General features: G+C 39.3%; 1 protein-coding gene across 4 annotated transcripts in view; it reads left to right on the top strand.

Annotated features, from left to right (window-relative positions):
* Nucleotides 1–11,982: 11,982 nt before the first annotated feature.
* Nucleotides 11,983–19,832, top strand: part of LOC149846049 (rho GTPase-activating protein 7-like) — a 29,203-nt gene continuing 21,353 nt past the window's right edge. For 2 of the 4 annotated variants that reach the window (XR_016430240.1, XM_089996136.1), the window contains exons 1-12: nt 11,983–12,212; nt 12,412–12,464; nt 12,608–12,676; nt 13,196–13,232; nt 14,612–14,688; nt 15,578–15,648; nt 15,732–15,810; nt 15,880–16,024; nt 16,507–16,626; nt 17,790–17,867; nt 18,103–18,158; nt 18,269–18,338. Coding sequence is in view for 3 of the 4 variants with exons in the window: in XM_089996136.1 (XP_089852262.1) it covers nt 12,444–12,464; nt 12,608–12,676; nt 13,196–13,232; nt 14,612–14,688; nt 15,578–15,648; nt 15,732–15,810; nt 15,880–16,024; nt 16,507–16,626; nt 17,790–17,867; nt 18,103–18,158; nt 18,269–18,338 (823 nt within the window). In the remaining variant the exon portion in view is untranslated. The other 2 variants (XM_089996139.1, XM_089996137.1) reach the window with 2 other exon arrangements.

Raw genomic sequence — 19,832 nt, 5'->3', positions numbered from 1 at the left:
AATGGGTATAGCTTATCGTACTGGTGGGGTCAAACTAATGATCCAATTGGGCTTGATTGGGAAGAGCAAGTGACTTCCATTCAAGTTAAACTGGATCGTACTACACTGTTAGACCTAGGGGTGGCAATTTCTGACACGACCTGCCAAGTCAGACCTAAGGGTGGCAATTTCTGATACGACCCGCCAACCCGCTTCTTAGTTGGGTTCGGGTTTGGCTTAAACGGGTTCGTGTCGTAAATGAGTCGACCTGCCTAACCCGTTTATTAAATGGGTCGGGTTCATGTTAGGGGTATGCCAACCTGCCAACCCGTTTAATAAACGGGTTAGGCGGGTCAGGTCAACCCGTTTACCCGAACCCGACCCACCAACCCGCCCGCCAACCCGTAAACTTTTCAATGTAAAACCCTGAACCCGACCCGCCAACCCACCCACTAACCCGCCAACCCATTTACCCGACCCAACCCGTTTATTAAACGGGTTAACCGTGTCATGTCGGGTTACCTGTTTAATAAATGGGTCGGGTTCGTGTTTGCCACAGCCGACCCATTTAATAAACGGATCAGGTTCGTGTTGAGGTATGCTGACCTGCCAACTCGCCGACACGACCCGCCAACTCAACCTGATTGCCACCCCTAGTCAAACCCCTTCAAGGTCTCAATGCAGGGAGATTAGTAGCCGCATCCAAATTTTATGGTTAGGAAGAGGAGATCAAAATATTAAATACTTCCACTTGAGGAATTCCCATAGAAGGCGTTTGAGCATCATTCCAGCCATGAACCATCACTGGCTATTTCAAACTTTTATTTGCAGAGTCGTCTCCTTGTAGGGGTGACAACATTCATGATCTTCCTTTCATTCGTCTGTCGGCTTCACAGGTGTCTGCACTTAAGGGAGATTTTACTTGTAATGAAGTTAAGAAGGGGCCTGGGTCTTTAAAAAGTTCATTTCGAATGGCTCTGGCCCTTCCAAAAGTATTGCTAATTTGGAATCAGGTCACTTGCCAGCTTGAAAACGACGGGCTTGACATTAGGAGGCTTACAAATCTAAATATTGCCCTCCTATGTTGTTGGTGGTGGCGTTTAGCTGCGGAAGAAGCTCTTGTTGGCTCCTGCACAAAAAGGAGAGATGAAAAATACTTGATGCAACCATGTTCGTCCGATAATGGTCGATGTGTGAACCCAATGCGTATCATCTTTGAGATGCTCGTCTCCTCAATCGGTCGCAACCCTTGATGAGCGCAGGCCCTCCAACGACGGTGAGCAGGATCCCAATCTCAGAACAATAATCTCTATTGATTATTTTCTGCTTTTCTGCATAGGGTCTTTCATCAATACCCTTTTTTATAGTATTAATCTTTATTAAGAAACAATTCAGATAACTGTTCCCTCCAAATGGTAAGGTTTATCTGTTAGGGACACCTCTAGGAGAGTCCTTATACGTTGGTGAATCCAACATTCTCCCACTTATCTCAGCGACAAACCCTTAATCAAATACTTTATGAGAATGACTTGATGAATAGATTAGCCTTTAAAATCTATTCTATGTATCCTTAGTTGAATCTCTAATCCTTATGAGATTAACAAAAACAACCACAATGAGAATCAAACTGTATGTGATCACTTTATTCATATGCATATGTCAAAAAGAGTTTAACAAGCACATCCTCAATACATGTTTGGAATAGAATCTCGGTGCTAGCCCTTTAGTAAGAAGATCAACAATCATCTCTTTGGTACCAATATTAACAATATGCACTAGATGATTTTCTGTCATTTCTTTAACAACAAAGTACTTTAATTTCATATGCTTACATGACGTAGTACTTTTATTGTTATTCAAAAAAGACACCGCAACTTCATTATCATAGTAGACCTTCAGTGGCTTCTTGATGGAATCAACCACCTTTAACTGTGATATGAAGTTCTTCAACCATATGGCCTGCAAAGTAGTCTCATACAATGCTATAAGCTCTGCCTCCATGGTGTGAGCAGTAGTGGTCATCTGCTTCCCACTCCTCCAAGAGATCACACCCCCAGCAAGTAGGAAAATATACCCAATAATAGACTTTCTATTATCAAGGCACCCTCCTAAGTCCGTATCTAAATAGCCAATGACTTCGAGGTGATCAACCTTATGATATGTCAACATATAATCTTTTGTCCCTTGCAAATATCGCATGACTTTTTTAGCAACTTTTCAATGAAATATGCTTGGGTTAGACTGAAATCTACCAAGCATCTCTACTGCAAAAAAAATATTTGGATGTGAATAAGTCTGCGCGTATTGCAAGTTGCCAACAACTGATGCATATGGATAAGCATTCATCTGTGCTTTGTCAATATCGTTCTGTGGACAATTCTTTAGGCTCAGTTTATCAACTTTTGATATAGGTGATATACCGAGAGAACAATTATTTATCCCATATCGCTTTAATATCTTATTTATGTAGAATCTTTGGGAGAGACTTAGAAAACCTTTTGCTTTGTCTCAGCGGATCTCTATGCCAAGTACATAAGCAACCTCACCCATATTTTTCATGTCAAAATATGATATAAGAAACTATTTTATCTCTGCAAGTAACTTTATATCGTTGGTTGCAAGTAGTATATCATCTACATACAATATCAATATAATGAACTTACTCTCACTTTCCTTAAGGTATATACATCGATCAATGATGTTTTTTGTAAACCCGAAAGTCACGATGACATGAGAAAATTTAATATACCACTGTTGAAAGGCTTGTTTAAGTCCATATATTGATTTGTTAAGCTTGGAAACCAAACGATCATCTTCAGAGAAACCAAGAGGTTGTTTCATGTATACTTCTTTATTCAAATCCCCGTTGAGAAATGATGTTTTCACATCCATCTGATGTAGCTCTAAGTCATAATGAGCTATGAGGGCCAAAATTATTCTCATTGACTCCTTAGTTGAGATAGGAGAAAATGTCTCATTATAGTCAATGTCGTCTATCTGGGTAAATCCTTTAGTAACCAATCTTGCCTTATGTCACCTTTAGAGACCCTTTTAGTCTTAAAGACCCATTTACACCATATGGGTTTTACTCCTTTATGTAACTTAATAGGATCCTACACTTTATTCTTAGCCATATAGTCCAACTCTTCTTTCATGGCTTTTATCTAGTGCAAAGATTGTTTGCTTTCAACAACTTCTATAAAAGTCAACGAGTCATCATCTATATCTATGAAATCATCAGGCTCCTGAAGATACACCACATAATCAGGATATATGGCAGATTTTCTAACTCTTGTGGATCTCCAAACAAATTGTTCTACAGAGATTGAACCTATTCATCATGTTTGTGTTCTTCTGTACTATCCACAATAGATTTATTTTGGATTTGTGCATCAACAATCGGGTGATCAAACACATCATTATTAGGAATAAAAATATGGTATCTCTCGGTGTTTTCCTCAACAGGTTGTGAGACTGGATCTTGTATTTCCTCAAAACCAAGATTTTGAAGTGCACTTAATCCAACTGAACCATCTTCAAGAAATTTAGCCTTATCTGTTTTAACAATCTATGGTGAATGAGATGAGCAATAAAACCTATATCCTTTTGATCTCTCTAGATAACCAATGAAATATCCACTAGTTGTTCTTAGATCAAAGACGTTAATGTGAGAGTTATATAACTTAGCCTATGGAGGACAACCCCATATGTGCATATAAGACAATGATGGTTTTCTACTTGTTCACAACTTATAGAGAATTTTACGTATACATTTTGTAGGAACCTTATTCAAAATTAGGGATGGCAGTGGGGCGGGGCGGGGCGGGGGATAAGGTTTCCACCCCCGCCCCGCCTCAAAATTTTATCCTCCACCCCCGCCCCACCTCCGCGACGGGGATGGATTTTATCCTCCACCCCCGCCCCCATCCCCGTTTCATACCCTTCATCCCCGGTCCAAACGGGGATGAGGCGGGGCGGGGATATTGCGGGGAAAAGTGGTCGGGGCGGGGATTAGGCGGGGATCGTGGCGGGGACGGGGCGGGGCGGGGAAAAGTGTACGTCCACCCCCGCCCCGCCTCCGCGGCGGAGATGGATTTTATCCTCCACCCCCGCCTCCATCCCCATTTCATACCCTTCATCCCCGGTCCAAATGGGGCGAGGCGGGGCGGGGCCCCGCTTTCCCCCGGTCCACTGCCATCCCTATTCAAAATATGCACAACAGTTCTTAAGGCTTTACCCCACAACTTGATGAAAAGTGTTGAATAATTCATCATGGTCCTAACCATTTCTTTAAGCATACACTTTCTCCTTTTAGCTATACCGTTCTGGTAGGCATTACCAGGCATGGTATACTAAGACACAATGCCTTTCTCTTTAAGAAATCACACAAATGATCCTGCCTTTTGCCCAATCTCAGTAAACCTATCATAATATTTGTCACCTCTATCAGACCTGACTATTTTAATAACTTTATCAGTTCGTTTCTCTATTTTTTCTTAAATTCCTTAAACATTTGAAAAATATCAGATTTTTCATAAATCAAGTAGAGATACATATATCGAGAATAATCATCAATAAAGGTGACAAAATATTTTTCGCCTGTGTAATAGGGGTTAAATGGTCCATATACATCCATATGAACTATTTTCAATATCTCACTACTATGTTTGACACCCTCTTTATATGTGTTTGTTTGCTTAGCCTTTATACAATCAACACACGGATCATTGTCAATAAAATTTAGGGATTTCAAAATTTCTTCATTTATGAGTCTTTTTATTCTCTTTTTATAGATATAACCAAACCTTCGATGCCAAAGAATGTAAGACTTATCATTAATCATGCCACGCTTGTTTTCAACCAACGTGTATTCAGAAGTCGAAGACTCTTGAGTTTGGATCTTCACATTCAATTTGTACAAACCATCATAAACAAAAGTAGAACCAATTTCAATTGAATTTCTATATATAAATAACTTGGAGCTTTCAAATTTAAAACAATAACCCAATTTATCCAACCTTGAAATTGAAATTAAATTTTTACTATATAATAGAACATAAAAAACATCATGACGATCCAAATCTATACCAGTATCTAAAGTGATCTTGTAGGTCCCAACACCCTTCACATGCGAATGCGTCTTGTTCTCTGAATAGATGCTCTTTGGATGCATTATTGGTTCCCTTCTATTCAGGAACGACTGCAAACAGTTGGCAATATGAACAGTAGCACGAGAATCAATCCACCAGCTATTTTCAGGAATATGTAATAAATTACATTCATGAGAAATAAATGATAAATTACCTTTTTTTTCTAACCATTTCTTATACTTTATGCAATCCGCCTTCCTTATCCCTTCTTTTTTCAAAAGAAACACTTTATGAGAGCAGAATTGGGTTGCTTGCTCTTAAATGACTTTTCTCATGCTGACTTCTTCATAGCATTTTTTCTAAATATATTTTTCTATCCTACCTTGGATCCATGAGAAGCCATATGTGCACTTTGCACTTTCTCTCCTTTCAATCTCTCTACTTCATCAACACATTTAAACATAAGTTCATTGAACGTTCATTCATCATTATGTGTGTTGTAAGAGATCTTAAAAGGACCATATTCCATAGGTAGGGATGTCAAAATTAAATGCACTAGAAATGAGTCAGAAATGGTCAGCTTCATGTCATTCAGCTGGGATGCTATGTTCATCATTTCCAAAATATGCTGGCGAATATTATCCCCTCCAGAATACTTCATAGATATGAGTTTTGATATTAGGGTACTGGCCCTGACCTTATTCGAACTGATAAATTGTGTCTCAATGACACTCAAAAATTCTCTCACTGTCCTGCATTGCGGGATGACACTGCGAATATTCTTAGCCACCTTAAATTGCAAAAGCAATATGCTAAGTCTATTCGAGCGCTCTCACTTCTCAAAAGCATTCTTTTGTTCAACAGTGCTTTGATCTGTCAGGGCAGCAGGCTCATCATTTCTTAAGACCAAATCCAAATCCATATACCCTAATGTGAAAATGACAGTTTATTTCCAATCACTAAAATTAGATCCATCAAGAAAATGGATAGTATTTGAACCATCTAAAATCACAGAACCAGAAACTGCATGGCAAAAGACATGTATAAAAAAAAAGCATATACGAGACAAACTTGATAGAAAAAACAATAAATAGAAGGCCCTTGATATGCTTATTTTCGGGCAAGTGTAGGGGTAAAGGAGTCCTACTTTAGTAAGAGTTCTGAAACGCGTAATCACTACACCTACCGAACATAGCTGGTAAAATTAAAGCTCATGTGAAGCTAGACCATCAACACATGGCACCTTTGGGTACACATGCACAATGTATCTCAATGCACTTGCCTTATTTTACCCTACATAAATTCCATGCACGATGAAATTCTCTTTGGGTCGCTTTACCGTTTCATGAATTTAAGTACAACATTAATATTGGATAAAACTGCATGATAGAACAAAGTTTGACAACATACATGTATCCAGTTACTTTGGTAACATGAATTCACTAAGTATTTAACTATCCTTGATTCCAATATCAGTCATATATAATGCATGCATAATCACAAATGAAATTCATGAAAATAACAAAAAATAAGCTCAAATGGGTAAAACCCAAGGTCCTAAAGCAGAAACCGGTCTGAAAATACCTTGAACCAGCCTAAAACAACCCCAAAACGGTCATCTAAGGGTCCAAACCGGTTTTGAACCTTATGAACCAGTGTCAAGCATGAACAAAAGTTCATAAAACCCTATAACTCTATGCCAAAATCCTTGTATCTTCATATATTTATGAAAATAGTGTCTTAGCTTCTCGAAATCGGTAAAAAACTGGAAAGAATTGGTCAAAAACGGCTCTGAACCGGTCCCAGAAAAGGCGATATCAGTTTCTGATTCGGTTCAGGCCAAATAGTGCCTGGACCCTGCATGAATCCAATCCAATTCAAATAAGATCCGGGTCTGACCCGATATAAACTGGATCTGGGTCTGACCCGATACATATTGGGTCTGACCCGACACAAATTGGATATGGGTTTGACCCGATACAAACCAGATCCGGGTCTGACTCGATATACAATCATAACCCGGTTCGAACCTAGTCTTTTCAGATCAGACCCAGATCCGAAAACATTATGGGTCTGGGTCTTATCCGAACGGTAACTGGCAAACCCGATCCACCCAAAATGGGTTTGGATCGGACCTGTCTCCTGATCGGTAAGCTCGGTCCAACCCGGGTTACCCATCAACACAAAGAGGCCCATTCAATTTTTGAAAAAACTCAGAAACCGAACAACACGACGCCCTCCCATCGGTGACCCACGTCGCATGCTGGCAGCCAGAGGTCACCGACACCGTCGATCTGCCAAAAAAGCTGTCAACGATGACGATTCACATCATCTTGGAGGCTCGCCGGCGACTGCGACTCTCACCCTGCCCGACGGTTGAGGGTAACTCAGAAAGGGGCTGGTTCGCCCTACGAATGCCGCACGTCGCCGAACGTCCAACGACATAGGTGAAACGGCAGGCGAAAAGCCACCTTCTTCCCGACGGATAGGTAGCTAGAGCCTCGATGGCTCAGGGAAGGGGAAAAAGCAAAAAAGGGGTTTTTCAAACCCTGGTTGCCGCGTGTCGTCAGTCTAACGCTGATCCGACGAAACCTCCATCGACCCGACGATGATCCAATGACAGACCTTGGCACCGACAGAAGCCCCTGCAGCCCGACAACCACAAGTAAAAACCCACGACTTATCCTTGTGTATTTTGTTTTTTGATCTTAGAAAGTGCTGCCCGGAACGCTGTCACCCTACGACGACAATCGTCGGCAACCGGCAACGACGACAACAAATATGAGTCGGTTACCCCTTTTATCCCGATGAAAGTCGTTTATGCGAGGGGGTACTCGAATTAGCAGAACGAGAGCATGAATAGGATGCTCCCAATGCACCCACACCCGCAGCCAACTTGCGACCTGCGTTGCCCCATGGCGACAGTCGCAGAAAAATGCCAACAAGGCCGCACAGCGGAAAAGCGTGGTATGGACTTATAACCCAATGTTGGCGCCTACGCAAAAAGGAGAGACGAAAAATACCTAAAGCGGCCATGTTCATCTGATAATGGTGGATATGTGAACCCAATGCGTATCGTCTCTAAGATGTTTGTCTCCTCAGCTGATTGCCGCCCTTGATGAGCACAGGCCCTCCAACGAGGGTGAGAAGGATCCCAATCCTAGAGCATTAATCTGTATTGATTATTTTTTGCTTTTCTGCACAAGGGTCTTTTATCGATACCTCTTTTTTATAGCATTAATCTTTATTAGAAAACAATTAAGATAACTGTTCCCTCCAAATGGTAAGGTTTATCCAATAGGGTCACCTCTAAGAGAGTCCTAATACGTGGGTGACTCCAACAACTCCTTGTTTCCAGCTCGTAAAAAATCAAGTATAAACTGGATACAAATCCTCTTCAATAGATCTCAAAGCATTGTTGGATAAAAGGATTGTTGGTCTGGAAAGGCATTCTTAAAGTGTTTTAGGTTTTCACTCGTTCGATCACACAGGGTGTCTCGTCTTCAGTCAAGTAATTTTTTCCATGGCTTCTTACGGCTTGCTTAGAAGATGGTTTGGGGTGCTGGCCAAGACTGTCAGTGTAGTATAAAGGCTCATCCCCTATGGCACGATTCTTCTCATGGGTGTTATTAGTATTCCGAATTAATACCCTTGATCAACTGCAAAAATTGAGCTTGAGCTAGGCCAATCACTGCCCAATGTGTGAGGGTGAGATTGAAACAATGCTCCATTTGCTCTGGTTCAACATTTCTTTTCGAGCTCTATTCAAGTCAAAGTTTTCAGTAAAATGGAGGAGAATTTGAAAGCGGTGCCCGATGCCGACTTGGTAGTGGGTTTAGGAGGAAAGAAACAATCGTATTTTCAAAGAGTAAAAGGCCAATTTGCTTTCAGCTAGTCTGAAAATTCAATCAAACGTTTACTCTAGTGCTAAAATGTTAGGAGCAGCTAGTGCACACCACCTTGTGTTGGGACGTTGCATGTTCAAAACCCATTGGTACAGTTGTATAACTGCTAGGGGTCTGCCTGCATGCCTGCCTCTAAAAAAAAAAAATTGTGGCCCTGCGAGGACACCACTTTTTTTTTTTTTTATAATCTGAATAAAGACCTAGTCATGCTAGCTTAGCCTAACATACCTACGGTTGTCATGCCGGCAACATAAACTTTGAGGCTAGGACCCCTACCTCCGGGGCCTATGCTACACATTGGCTTGCGTAGAGGGGCAACACTCATGAGAATCGAACCTTGACTGCCCTTGGGTTGAAAAACAATGATTGGGCCCTTTGCACTATCAAGATATCGATTCTTCCTAATGTTTTGGTCCTTAGTTGAATGTTGTATTGTAATCCTCTCTCAATTTTGACGAACTCTCTTTCGTCAACTATGTTTTTTTTTTTTGGATAATCCAAGGGAAAACCTCCTTGCCTCCCAATCACCGACCACACATTGGCTAGCCTCCGGTTGGTAAAACCCTTGAGGTCCCCCTTACCCACCAAGGAGTATACTTATCTTTGACCTTGCGACAAGGGATGCCACCCATGGGTTTTGAACTTGTGATGTTTCATCAACTTAGTGACATTCACAAGTCACCCCTCAAGATTAGCGGAGCCCTTGTAGGCCTCTTCATCAACTCTGTTTGATTTCTTATTTCTGAATAATTTTTCCAATCATTCTAAAAAAAAAAAGACTTTACAAAAAGCAAATGAAAAATTTATATGTGGCATGTGTACATGTATTGACTAACCATTCACCTGCTTCTTGTTTAATTGCTTAAAACTGGTGAGCTTTTGGGTTGGCTTATCTTATAAATGGAAACCTATAAAATACAAAACCTACTAAATGAAATATGATAGCAGATTTTCAATGTTTTTTTTTCAAAAATTCCAGCCCCATAGATGTTTTTAGCACAATTGATTTACTAGGGGCACATTTAGAAGAGAGAAAATCTCTCATGTGAGAAGTTTTCTAAAAGAAAGTTTTTCGCTTGTTTGTGTAGCATGAAAAAATAAGAGAGAGGAGGAGGAGGAGGGTGATGACGGTGGGTGGTGATAGTGGTGGTATGGGTGGTCGAGAGTAAAAATAATGTTTTTCTTGGTAGGGAATATTCCTTCGCCCTCATGGAGGATGAAAGAATGTTTCTTATAAAAAAGTGTACTTTTTAGAAAAACTCTCTCGACGAAAAAGTTACTGGTTTGGAAGGGTTTTAAAATCCTGATGAATTGTTTAGTAACAAGAATTTTGGAATCTGAGTTGCACATTCGAAGAACCTCCGTCAGTCATGAAAGCCTCGCAGCCATAGAAGGTCCCGACAATTTGTGTTTCAAGGTTGACTTCATTTCAATTAGTTTTTATGAACGAGCACCGGCAAGAAATTTTGTGCGGCCCATCAAAATTTCTTAGGTTTATGTCGACCATGGTTAAATTCATCGGTAAGAAATTGAACGACAAACCCGCGAAAGGCGCATGAAACTCAGGAGAAAAAGTATGCCTAAAAAAACCCAGTTGGATCTATCGTTATTACATTTATATTGTCATTGAATGTTTTTGTGCGCACGACTGACTGAAACACACTTTTCCAATACAACCTAAAATGAAAGAAAGAAAAAAAAACCAACTTGTTGTTTAGCATGTGCGCGCGTTTGGATAAATCTGCTACTAGGGATATTGAGTAAGCGCATTCTGCATGGATTTCTGGCTTATTGAATATTGGTAGTCGCTGTTTTACATGTATAAGCAAAATCTCAGATCTGATGTGTTTTTTTCCCCCTCCTCAGTTGGAGTCTGTTGCGGTAAGGTTGAAGCTAAGTGTACTACCTGGTGTGGGTGTTCTCAAGAAAAGGCTAATTTAATTTGGATACAGTAGGAGACATGGTTCTCACCAAATCCCGATTCCGTTTGGTCCTGCTCGACTGCCCTTTGGACACACAGAGGTTCAGAAAAGGACACTAATTTGGTTCTATGGACATGCAAGTTGCAACGCAGTACACGCAAGGATGGAATGGATACATTCGCTGGCGCAAGACAACAAGTTTTGGAGCATAGGCCAAGTGCATCAGTGCGTCTGCCGTCCATGTGGATGTGCTCTAGTGAAAACAGCGCCAAGGGATGATAAAAACAAGCAATTAAAAGTTTTGTTTTACCCCCAGATAACAATATGATAATAAACCTTCTTGTGATTTTGTAGCATCCTGGCCAACCTGCACCTCTCTCTAAAGATGTTAACAAGCAAAGCAAAAAAATTATGGAGATCCCAGCGCCCAGATTCCAAACAGGACCTGAAGGTAAGTAATGAATTTTAGATATTTTAAATTTACTAATCCAAATAAAATAAAATGAACAACGATGACTCAGTTGTGATGAATTGAATTTGCGGTGCGAGGAGCAAGGGCTTCCCCTTCCTTCAAGTCCACAAGACACGGTGGGGCGGTTGCGCTCCGCGACCCTCTGCCCTGGAACATCTCACACACGTCACACGTGGTCTCAGCCCAATGTTTCCCGTCCCTACAAGCCAGATACTGGCTCCTCGAGTTACCAAACGCGAACCATAACGAATTATTATGGTATAATTGATCTCCAACACAAAGTCTCAATCAAGCTATTTTATTTCCAAATCATTTTTATGTTACCCATGGAAATCGAGTTTATTACAAATGTGCCACAGTCCAAGAGGACGCCTTGGTAACTCTAATTATCTTTTTGTCCGAAAAAGGAGGGAGGGACGTGTTCGTAAATACCAACTTAGATTTGATATACGTCGACAGATAGGTGTCCTTTTGCTGCACATGACATGACATGACAAACGACGGATGATTTTCTGATATTATGTGGAGGGAAGGGGAGAGAGAGAGAGTACGGGCGGTGGGGAAGCTTTTTTTTTATTTATTTATTTATGTATTAAACATAAGCTCAACCCCGCAGGGTTATTTTCTGTCCAACAGAGGGGACACACTGCAGGCCGGTCTGGAAAAACAGTTGCTTGACCATCGGGTTTCTGTTTCGGCATTAGACACAGTCACCATTTCTCTCGTCTCTCTCTCTCCCCTCATTCTTTTTGCAATTTTTGTTTTTGTTTTTGTTTTTGCCGTTTCTCCATCAACATTTCTCCCCGAATTCATGCCCTGATCACGCCATTTTCTTTCTTCCTTGGTAAGCTTCGAGCTCTCCCTCTGTCATTCTTCCCTCTTCATCTTCCTCATTACCCCTGAATCAGCTCACCTTCCAACGGATTATCCTCCGTACGATCTTACTCATTGTCATCTAAGTTAATTTTCTTCTTCATAACCTGGTTTCCATTTTGGATCGGATTGTTATTCTTGTTTATAGGCTAATTTTGATACGGATGCAGGCTTTTGTTGATGGTTCTGATTGATTTCGGAGATGGTTTCGCGCAATGCGGAGGTATGATGGAGAAAATATGCGTTTGTTCTTAAATTTTTCTTTTTTTTTTGCCTGGATTACTTTGACTACTGTATGAGGATGGTTTGATCAAAGTGGGGAAGGGTCGGGGATTCATGAACGAGATGTGTTCTCATGGTGAGCAGGGAGAGAGCTGCGCGACGTCCGCACCGACCGTGCTGTTTGATCGCTCACAACCGCGGGTTTCTAACACCGTACGTGAAACTTCAATCTTCTTTTCCCTTCGTTTTTTGTTTCCTTCCTCTTCTTTTCTTTCGTGGTACTTGTTTTCCACATCCTTTTTCGAGGCTTGTGCTGCATTACCAGAATTTGGGGGATTGTCACGATTTATTATGTTTACAGCCATGTTCCAGCGCAATCTTTTTCCTTTTACTTATGGAGGCAAAAATTGAATTGTGCTTGTAATCTAGGATATCCTAGACCAGTTTTGTGAAACATCTAGTGTGAGTTGTCTGCATTTGGTTTAGATACTTTCGTTGCCGTACCAACATTCTATCTTGTTTAGATGTTAATTTCAATATGGGTTATCAATTGCCGTTTCATCGCAGCAATCCCATCTGCATTTTACATTGTTTATTTATCTTCAGGCATGGTGTTTACTGTTCTTCATATTTATTGATTTTGAGATGATATGTCTTGGGTTATATAAGTCGTGCATTCCTGCGAGGGTACTGAATTTTGCTGAAAAGATGGCTTCTTTCTCCATTTTGTAGGTCTTCAAGAGTGGGCCGCTTTTCATATCCTCCAAAGGTGTGTATAGGCTTTTATTGCTTGGGTGTACTTTGGTTTGATACGCATCCCACTAGGCCTTCTCCATGTTCTTGGTTTCTGGTTAGGACTACCCTCTGGGAACCACGTGCATGATTATTGTCATCCTTTCAATGGATATGTTTGATGGAAATCTTGCATGTTCTACATGAATATCTAAACACCCATCCATCAATACTGTCACCAAAACTTTAAAATTGATAACTTCCCAACCCCTACAAAGCCTTGCTTTGAGGAGGAATATGTGCAGTTTTTTTTTTTCTTGCTTTAATTTGTAAAGTTAATTGAAATGGTCATTATGCTCGACTTTAGAAGCGACAGACTCATGAAACTGACAGAATACTGAGCTAAGACTGTTTGTGTTATTGTTTTCAAACTAAATAAAGATATACTAGTGATATGTCTTTATGCATGACAAGTAAACTGAAGTGTCATCAGAAGCGCTACTATGATGGAATCGTTCAAGTTTTTTAGAGGGAAATTTCCCTTGTAATGCATTACAAGTTTTTTTTTTTCCTTCATCTTTTTCCCCCCTTCTAGCCAAGATTGGGAGATTGTTGCGAAATACCATTTTTCATTTAAGGTGCATTATTTTGCAATTAAAAAAATGAGTGGATATCGCAAAACAGGTTTTTAATATTCATGTGCAATTTGTGATAATACGGGTGTATAAAAGACGACATAAACATGAGGGACAAAAAAGTGCTCATTGGTTTTTCATGACTATCTCACTTTAAATATCTGATTGTGTCCATCCTTTGCCCTAGTGGTCATTTAAATTTGTATTTATTTTAGGTTCTTGCTGCCAAGCAATTTAGTGTTAGAACCATAAATGTTTTATTCTATTTGTAGTGCAGCTTATTTATGCTCATCTTAAATATTTAAATACTACTGAAAATTAATAAGATTCATTTTGGAACAATGAAAGATAACACGTGCATATTACCTTTTAATTCACATGGGGTTGTGCATTACTTTTTGGGTATGTTTGGTTGCATCTCATGTCATTTGTAATTACACGAGATGGAATCAAATGTGATTTAAGTCATGATTTCAAATCACATATTCCACCGTGTGATTCACTTTAAATGTGATTTCAAATCACATTATGTTCCTCATTTGCATGAGGTTCCAAATGACATGTTTGGTTAGCTGTGCAAATGAGATTCATTCTCTCATTTGCATGAGATTTCAAATCACATGTTTGGTTGGTTGTGCAAATGAGATTCATTCTCTCATATACATGAGATTCCAAATCACATTCGTATGCATCCAAACATACCCTTTGAGAACTTTATCATGGAATTTGATGCAATAGGATGCTTCTTTTGATTGCATATTTATTGCCTTCACATTTACAGGGATAGGATGGACTTCTTGGAAGAAACGCTGGTTTATCTTGACACGCACATCACTAGTCTTCTTTAGAAGTGATCCGGTAAGGATTGTTCATGTTCATAGATTTTTGTTAATATGCAGAACAGATTGTGTTTGTCTCATATTCAACAAATTCTGATTATGGTGCATGGAATGACATCACAAAACATCTTAGCCTTATCTGCTCTTCCTGCTAAAACCTTTATTCAATCAATATTTTCATCTTTAACAGCGGAATATCTGATTTATTAATAATTTCTTTTTAGCACACTCAACATATAAGCTCTTTTTTGCTTGAGTTTGCCTGCAAAAGCTGATCAAGTTACTTCCCTATAGGTTTAAGTCTTGTCACAATTTTAACCCACTGTAATGCATTTATTTAGGCCTATCCACATGGAGAACGATTTTCTCACCATTATTTGATATCTCTGGAACTTAATGAAAGAATGAGTATTGCTAGTTAGACCCATTAGGTGAATTTTAACAGGGCAAAATGGAACATAGTTTTTCAAATCAAACATGTAGGGGACTTCTCATTTTCAGAGAATATGTCCTTTCTGCTCACTATGCTTGGGGAAGATCTTCCACCATGTAATCTCAGTGAGACAACTTGTTCCATCAGACCTTTAGTCTTTCAAAAATGTAAGGATTTTCTTGATATTGATAGTTTCTTACTGGAAACAATATCATTTTGTTCTTGTTCTTGGTGGTCGTGCAAAAGATAATGGGATCAGTTCTCTGGATAATTTACTTATATATTCTTTTTTTTTTTGTGACAATATGTGTCCACTTATGCCAAGCTTTACATTTTGCCCATATTTCTGGTGAATTGTTTAGTTCACCTTCTGCTGCTTTATATGTTCAACTGCAATGTTGTATGCCTTTAAACTCTGTCCAAACAGCTTCATATCATTCATAGGTCTCATTCTTTGCTGGATGTGTCATTTTAGAGTGCACTCCCTCAAAAAGGTGGTGAAGTAAATCTTACCCTGGGTGGAATTGACCTTAACAATTCAGGAAGGTATGTTGCATTTTTTTTTAATTCATGAACATTACAGACTGCACTCCGAGGTGGTCATTGCTTACTTGAAACATGCATTGCAGTGTGGTTGTCAGGGCTGATAAAAAGCTGTTGACAGTTTTGTTTCCTAATGGAGGTGATGGACGGGGATTTACACTCAAGGTATGTTTGACTTTTCCGATTGGCTCTGCTGGATTCCTTGTTTTGTAATCCTTTCCTTTTGGTGTGCAGGCAGAGACATCAGAAGATATGTATGAGTGGAAAACTGCACTTGAAAATGCTTTGGCTCAAGCACCTAGTGCAAATCTTGTGATGGGCCAGAATGGAATTTTTCGCAATGATGCAGCTGACACTATTGAAGGATCTTTTGAACAATGTATTGGGTTTTTCCTGATGAAATTCATTTACTTGTGTTTCAGCTGGTCATCTAGCCTGCTTGTTACATGAATCATATTGATATTTTGCACTAACAACAACGCGGTGAATGTTGGGTTATTGTTATGAAACAACATATTGATATGCAAATTTACATATATGCTTTTTGGACCTCATAAAAATATTCTTGATGTTAGACCTTGGAGTTTGTGCATTTTGACCATCCTTAAAAGGTGGAATTGCATATGATTTTGCGAATGTTGGGCTATTGTTATGACCTTTTGGCATACCAAATTATGTTCTTGTGCCATTTTATGATTGCTTACTATAAGTTCTTGTGCCATTTTATGATTGCTTACTATAACTATGTCTTCATATATGGACAATTTCTTGTGTTTTGAATTGAAAACCATTATATTACGTTGCATTTGTAAATCCTGCCATTGACTTTGGTGTTCTAAGAGCATTTTTGTTGTGTTTAAGGGAGAGAGAAGCGGCCTGTGAAGTCCTTAGTTGTTGGTAGGCCCATATTGCTTGCCTTGGAAGACATTGATGGAAGTCCTTCCTTTTTGGAGAAAGCTCTGAGATTCATTGAACAGTATGGTAAATTTCTTCTTTATCAAGTTCTGACATTCTTCATTGACTTTTCTAAGTTATTGTTCTCCCTAAAGCAAGAGTAATGAGTGGATTTCATGACAACTCTCTTCTTTTTTCTTTTTCTGGGATTTCGATCATGGTTTACAGCTTTATTTGTGACCGTGACTGATCATTTCATTCGTCTATATGTTAGATGTAGTTTGCTGTTCTCTTTTTCCAAAAAATGTTGCAGCATAGGCAAAACTTGTCTTCATGTGGTTGATATCCTATGGGCAGGTTGTTTGAAGGTTTAACATAGTTATATAGTGTATGGCCCTGGTTGACATTCCTAACAATCTGGACTTTGAAGATATGAAGTGTCTAAGGACTAAAAGTTCTCCTTTCTTGTACATGTCTTTCTTTTTCGATGATTTTTTTGTTTTGTTTTGTGGCATAAAAAGAAAAAGGAGAAAAAAAGGTTACTTAGGTTTGGTTGTTACCCTCCCTGTTCCATTTAGCTTGTATCATTAATGTAATCATGCTGTCTGCTGCTGATATCTCAGAAGCATGCTATTTTGTGGTTCGATCTGACAGCTTGCGGCAAACTGACTACAACTACACAATCAACTTTAGCATCAGACTCCAAGTTTTACTATTAATCAACAACTTGGTCTTGCTAAGCACATAGATACCACCCTATGTCACAAAGACAGAGATTGGTTATGGGACTTGACATTATCATGCTTGGTACAGTGCAGCAATTTGTGAGTTTTGTAATCAAGGAATACATACATAAATACACACACACACACACACACACACACACACACACACACACACACACACACACATATATATATATGTATGTATGTATGCATGTATGTATATATTTGTAGACTATTGTTTGTCCAAAATTCTTAATCTTAAGCAATAAAGCATATCATCTCAAGTGGAAATTCTTGTGCGTCAATTCTAAGACATCATGATTCAATTACGGATCCAAATTGAATACTAACGTGCGAAACTGATGACAGATTTAGAAAAAAACTAAAAAATCAAGAGTCAAGATCATTAAAAAATGATGAAATTAGGGGCACGATATTGACCGAGTTTGACACAAGTTTGACCATGTCACAAAGTGTGTGTTATCTCTCTCTCTCTCTCTCAGACATCTGATATCCTTTTACCAGGAATAAAAGTTGAAGGTATATTAAGACAAGCTGCGGATGTTGAAGAGGTTGAACTGCGTGTCCGAGAATATGAACAAGGTTCCTTTCTTGAATACTGGTTTCTGTTCCTTCCCTTTTATCTTATATGAACTGGTTGATTTGTTTCTGCTCTTGATTTCTAGAACTATATTATATTAGCTCCTAGGTGTTAGTTTTTCAATATTTCGCTTCTGGATGTGCTTCAGAATTTTGAAGCCAATGCATGTGGTTACTTGCATTTGTAGTTTTAGGATGTCTCATTTGTCTTAGATGATGTGTGTTGGTATAATTTTAGGGAAGACTGAATTTTCTCCTGATGAAGATGCACATCTTGTTGCTGACTGTGTAAAGGTATTTTCTTTCTTTCTTATGTTAAAGAAGCTGCCAACATGATTTACTTCTTTCTTTCAAAATAGAGTGCAGATTTCTCATATAATCTGGTCTCTGTGCAATGGTTATAGCATATTCTTCGGGAATTGCCTTCATCTCCAGTTCCTGCTTCTTGTTGCACTGCACTACTGGAAGCATACAGTAAGTCTACTTTTGCATGCTCTATTTGGTTATTTTCATTTAGTTCATGTTGATTCCAGAATTCTTTTTTATATTTATATAAGGGAAATTATGTGAAAAAATCTTCTTGAGTGGATTGAAGTAACATGTTAGTTTTACTAAACTATTTTTTAAGCTAATTTTGCAGATCAGTTGTTTGGGATCTTCTAAGTTCTTGTTCTGGGAAGTCTGTTATTTATTCTCTTGTTCTCTTCATTGTACTTCTCTATGTAGTACAATTCTACTTCCAAATCATGCATTTGTGCCTTCACTTGAAAAACAAGAACCTTGTGTTGGTTTCTTTGTTACTCATCATAGCATTTTACTTGATAATCAAGAGATGTAAAATTTATCAAGTAAAAGCTAAAAGAGCAGTGTAGTATGACAAGGTCACAAAGATGTGGTTGAGAAAATAAGAGAAGGGCACAACAAAATAAGTGGGAGGAGAAGCTGCTCCTACTCTCAAGAGCCAGTTCATGGGAGATCTACTTCTGGCCATGTGATTTGAGCAAGAAGTGAAATCTTCTTCTTTGTGTGCTTATGAAAATATCGTGTTGCTAAAATCCTTTAGATATCCAATTGGTGCCCCTTAACACTATCTCAATGATCAAAAACCATGGATGCCACAAGTGCCATTTTTCTTCCTTTAAGCTGAACCATCTTCCTATAGGATTTTTCCTTTCTTTCTTTCTATCCTTTTTTTAGGTAGGCAAACTAGGGGATGGAAACCATCGAGATTTGAACCCCAAACCCTCACCTACAAATAAACACCCTAATTGGAATGCCATCATCATTGGGTTATGCCTTAAGTTCCCTAGAACATTTTAACATGAGCTGAAAACTACTACCGCGGGGGTCGCCGGTGTGGCCAGTGGGGTGGTTGTGAAGGTGTTGAGTTGAAGACACCGGATGTTACGACCCTAACCCAATGCAGTGTGTCGTTGTAACTGGGTCATAGTTTAAGTGGGTCATCATGTTGGGTCATAAGATCCAAATTCATGAAAGGGATTAGAGTATATAAATAAGTCTTTTTCTCTTGTAACGAGCATCTTAGAAAATAAAATTCCCCTACTCAAGGGTGTTGGAGGCCTGCTTCTCCTTGAATTGAAGCAAACTTTCTCTCTCTCTCTCTCTCTCTCTCAATTCCATCACTGCTACAAGCTTGGCTTGTAACAATTGGTATCAGAGAAAGGGCAATGGGGTCCGATGATGATGGTAGATCGATTGGGGTTCCTAGATTCACTATGGGAATTGAGTTTGCAACTGCGTGCTATGGTCGAGTAGATGATTGCTACATGATTAGACCCAAAATTCAAGGAAATAGAGGCCCTTATCAAGATGATCAAGGTTCTCTATGACCTCTTGAAATAGCAACTTGCTATGAAAATTGAGCCCTCAGGAGCTACGTGCTTAAGCACCTTGAATGCAGCTTTAGAAGAACTCCATTGGATGCTCACGGGTGTGCCCATTATGAAT

Source organism: Nuphar pumila, chromosome 2 (genome assembly GCF_984573655.1).
Source record: "Nuphar pumila chromosome 2, dmNupPumi1.hap1.1, whole genome shotgun sequence".
NCBI classification, from domain to species: domain Eukaryota; kingdom Viridiplantae; phylum Streptophyta; class Magnoliopsida; order Nymphaeales; family Nymphaeaceae; genus Nuphar; species Nuphar pumila.
Note: the sequence above shows the minus strand (reverse complement) of the source record. Positions and strands in the feature narration are given on the sequence as shown.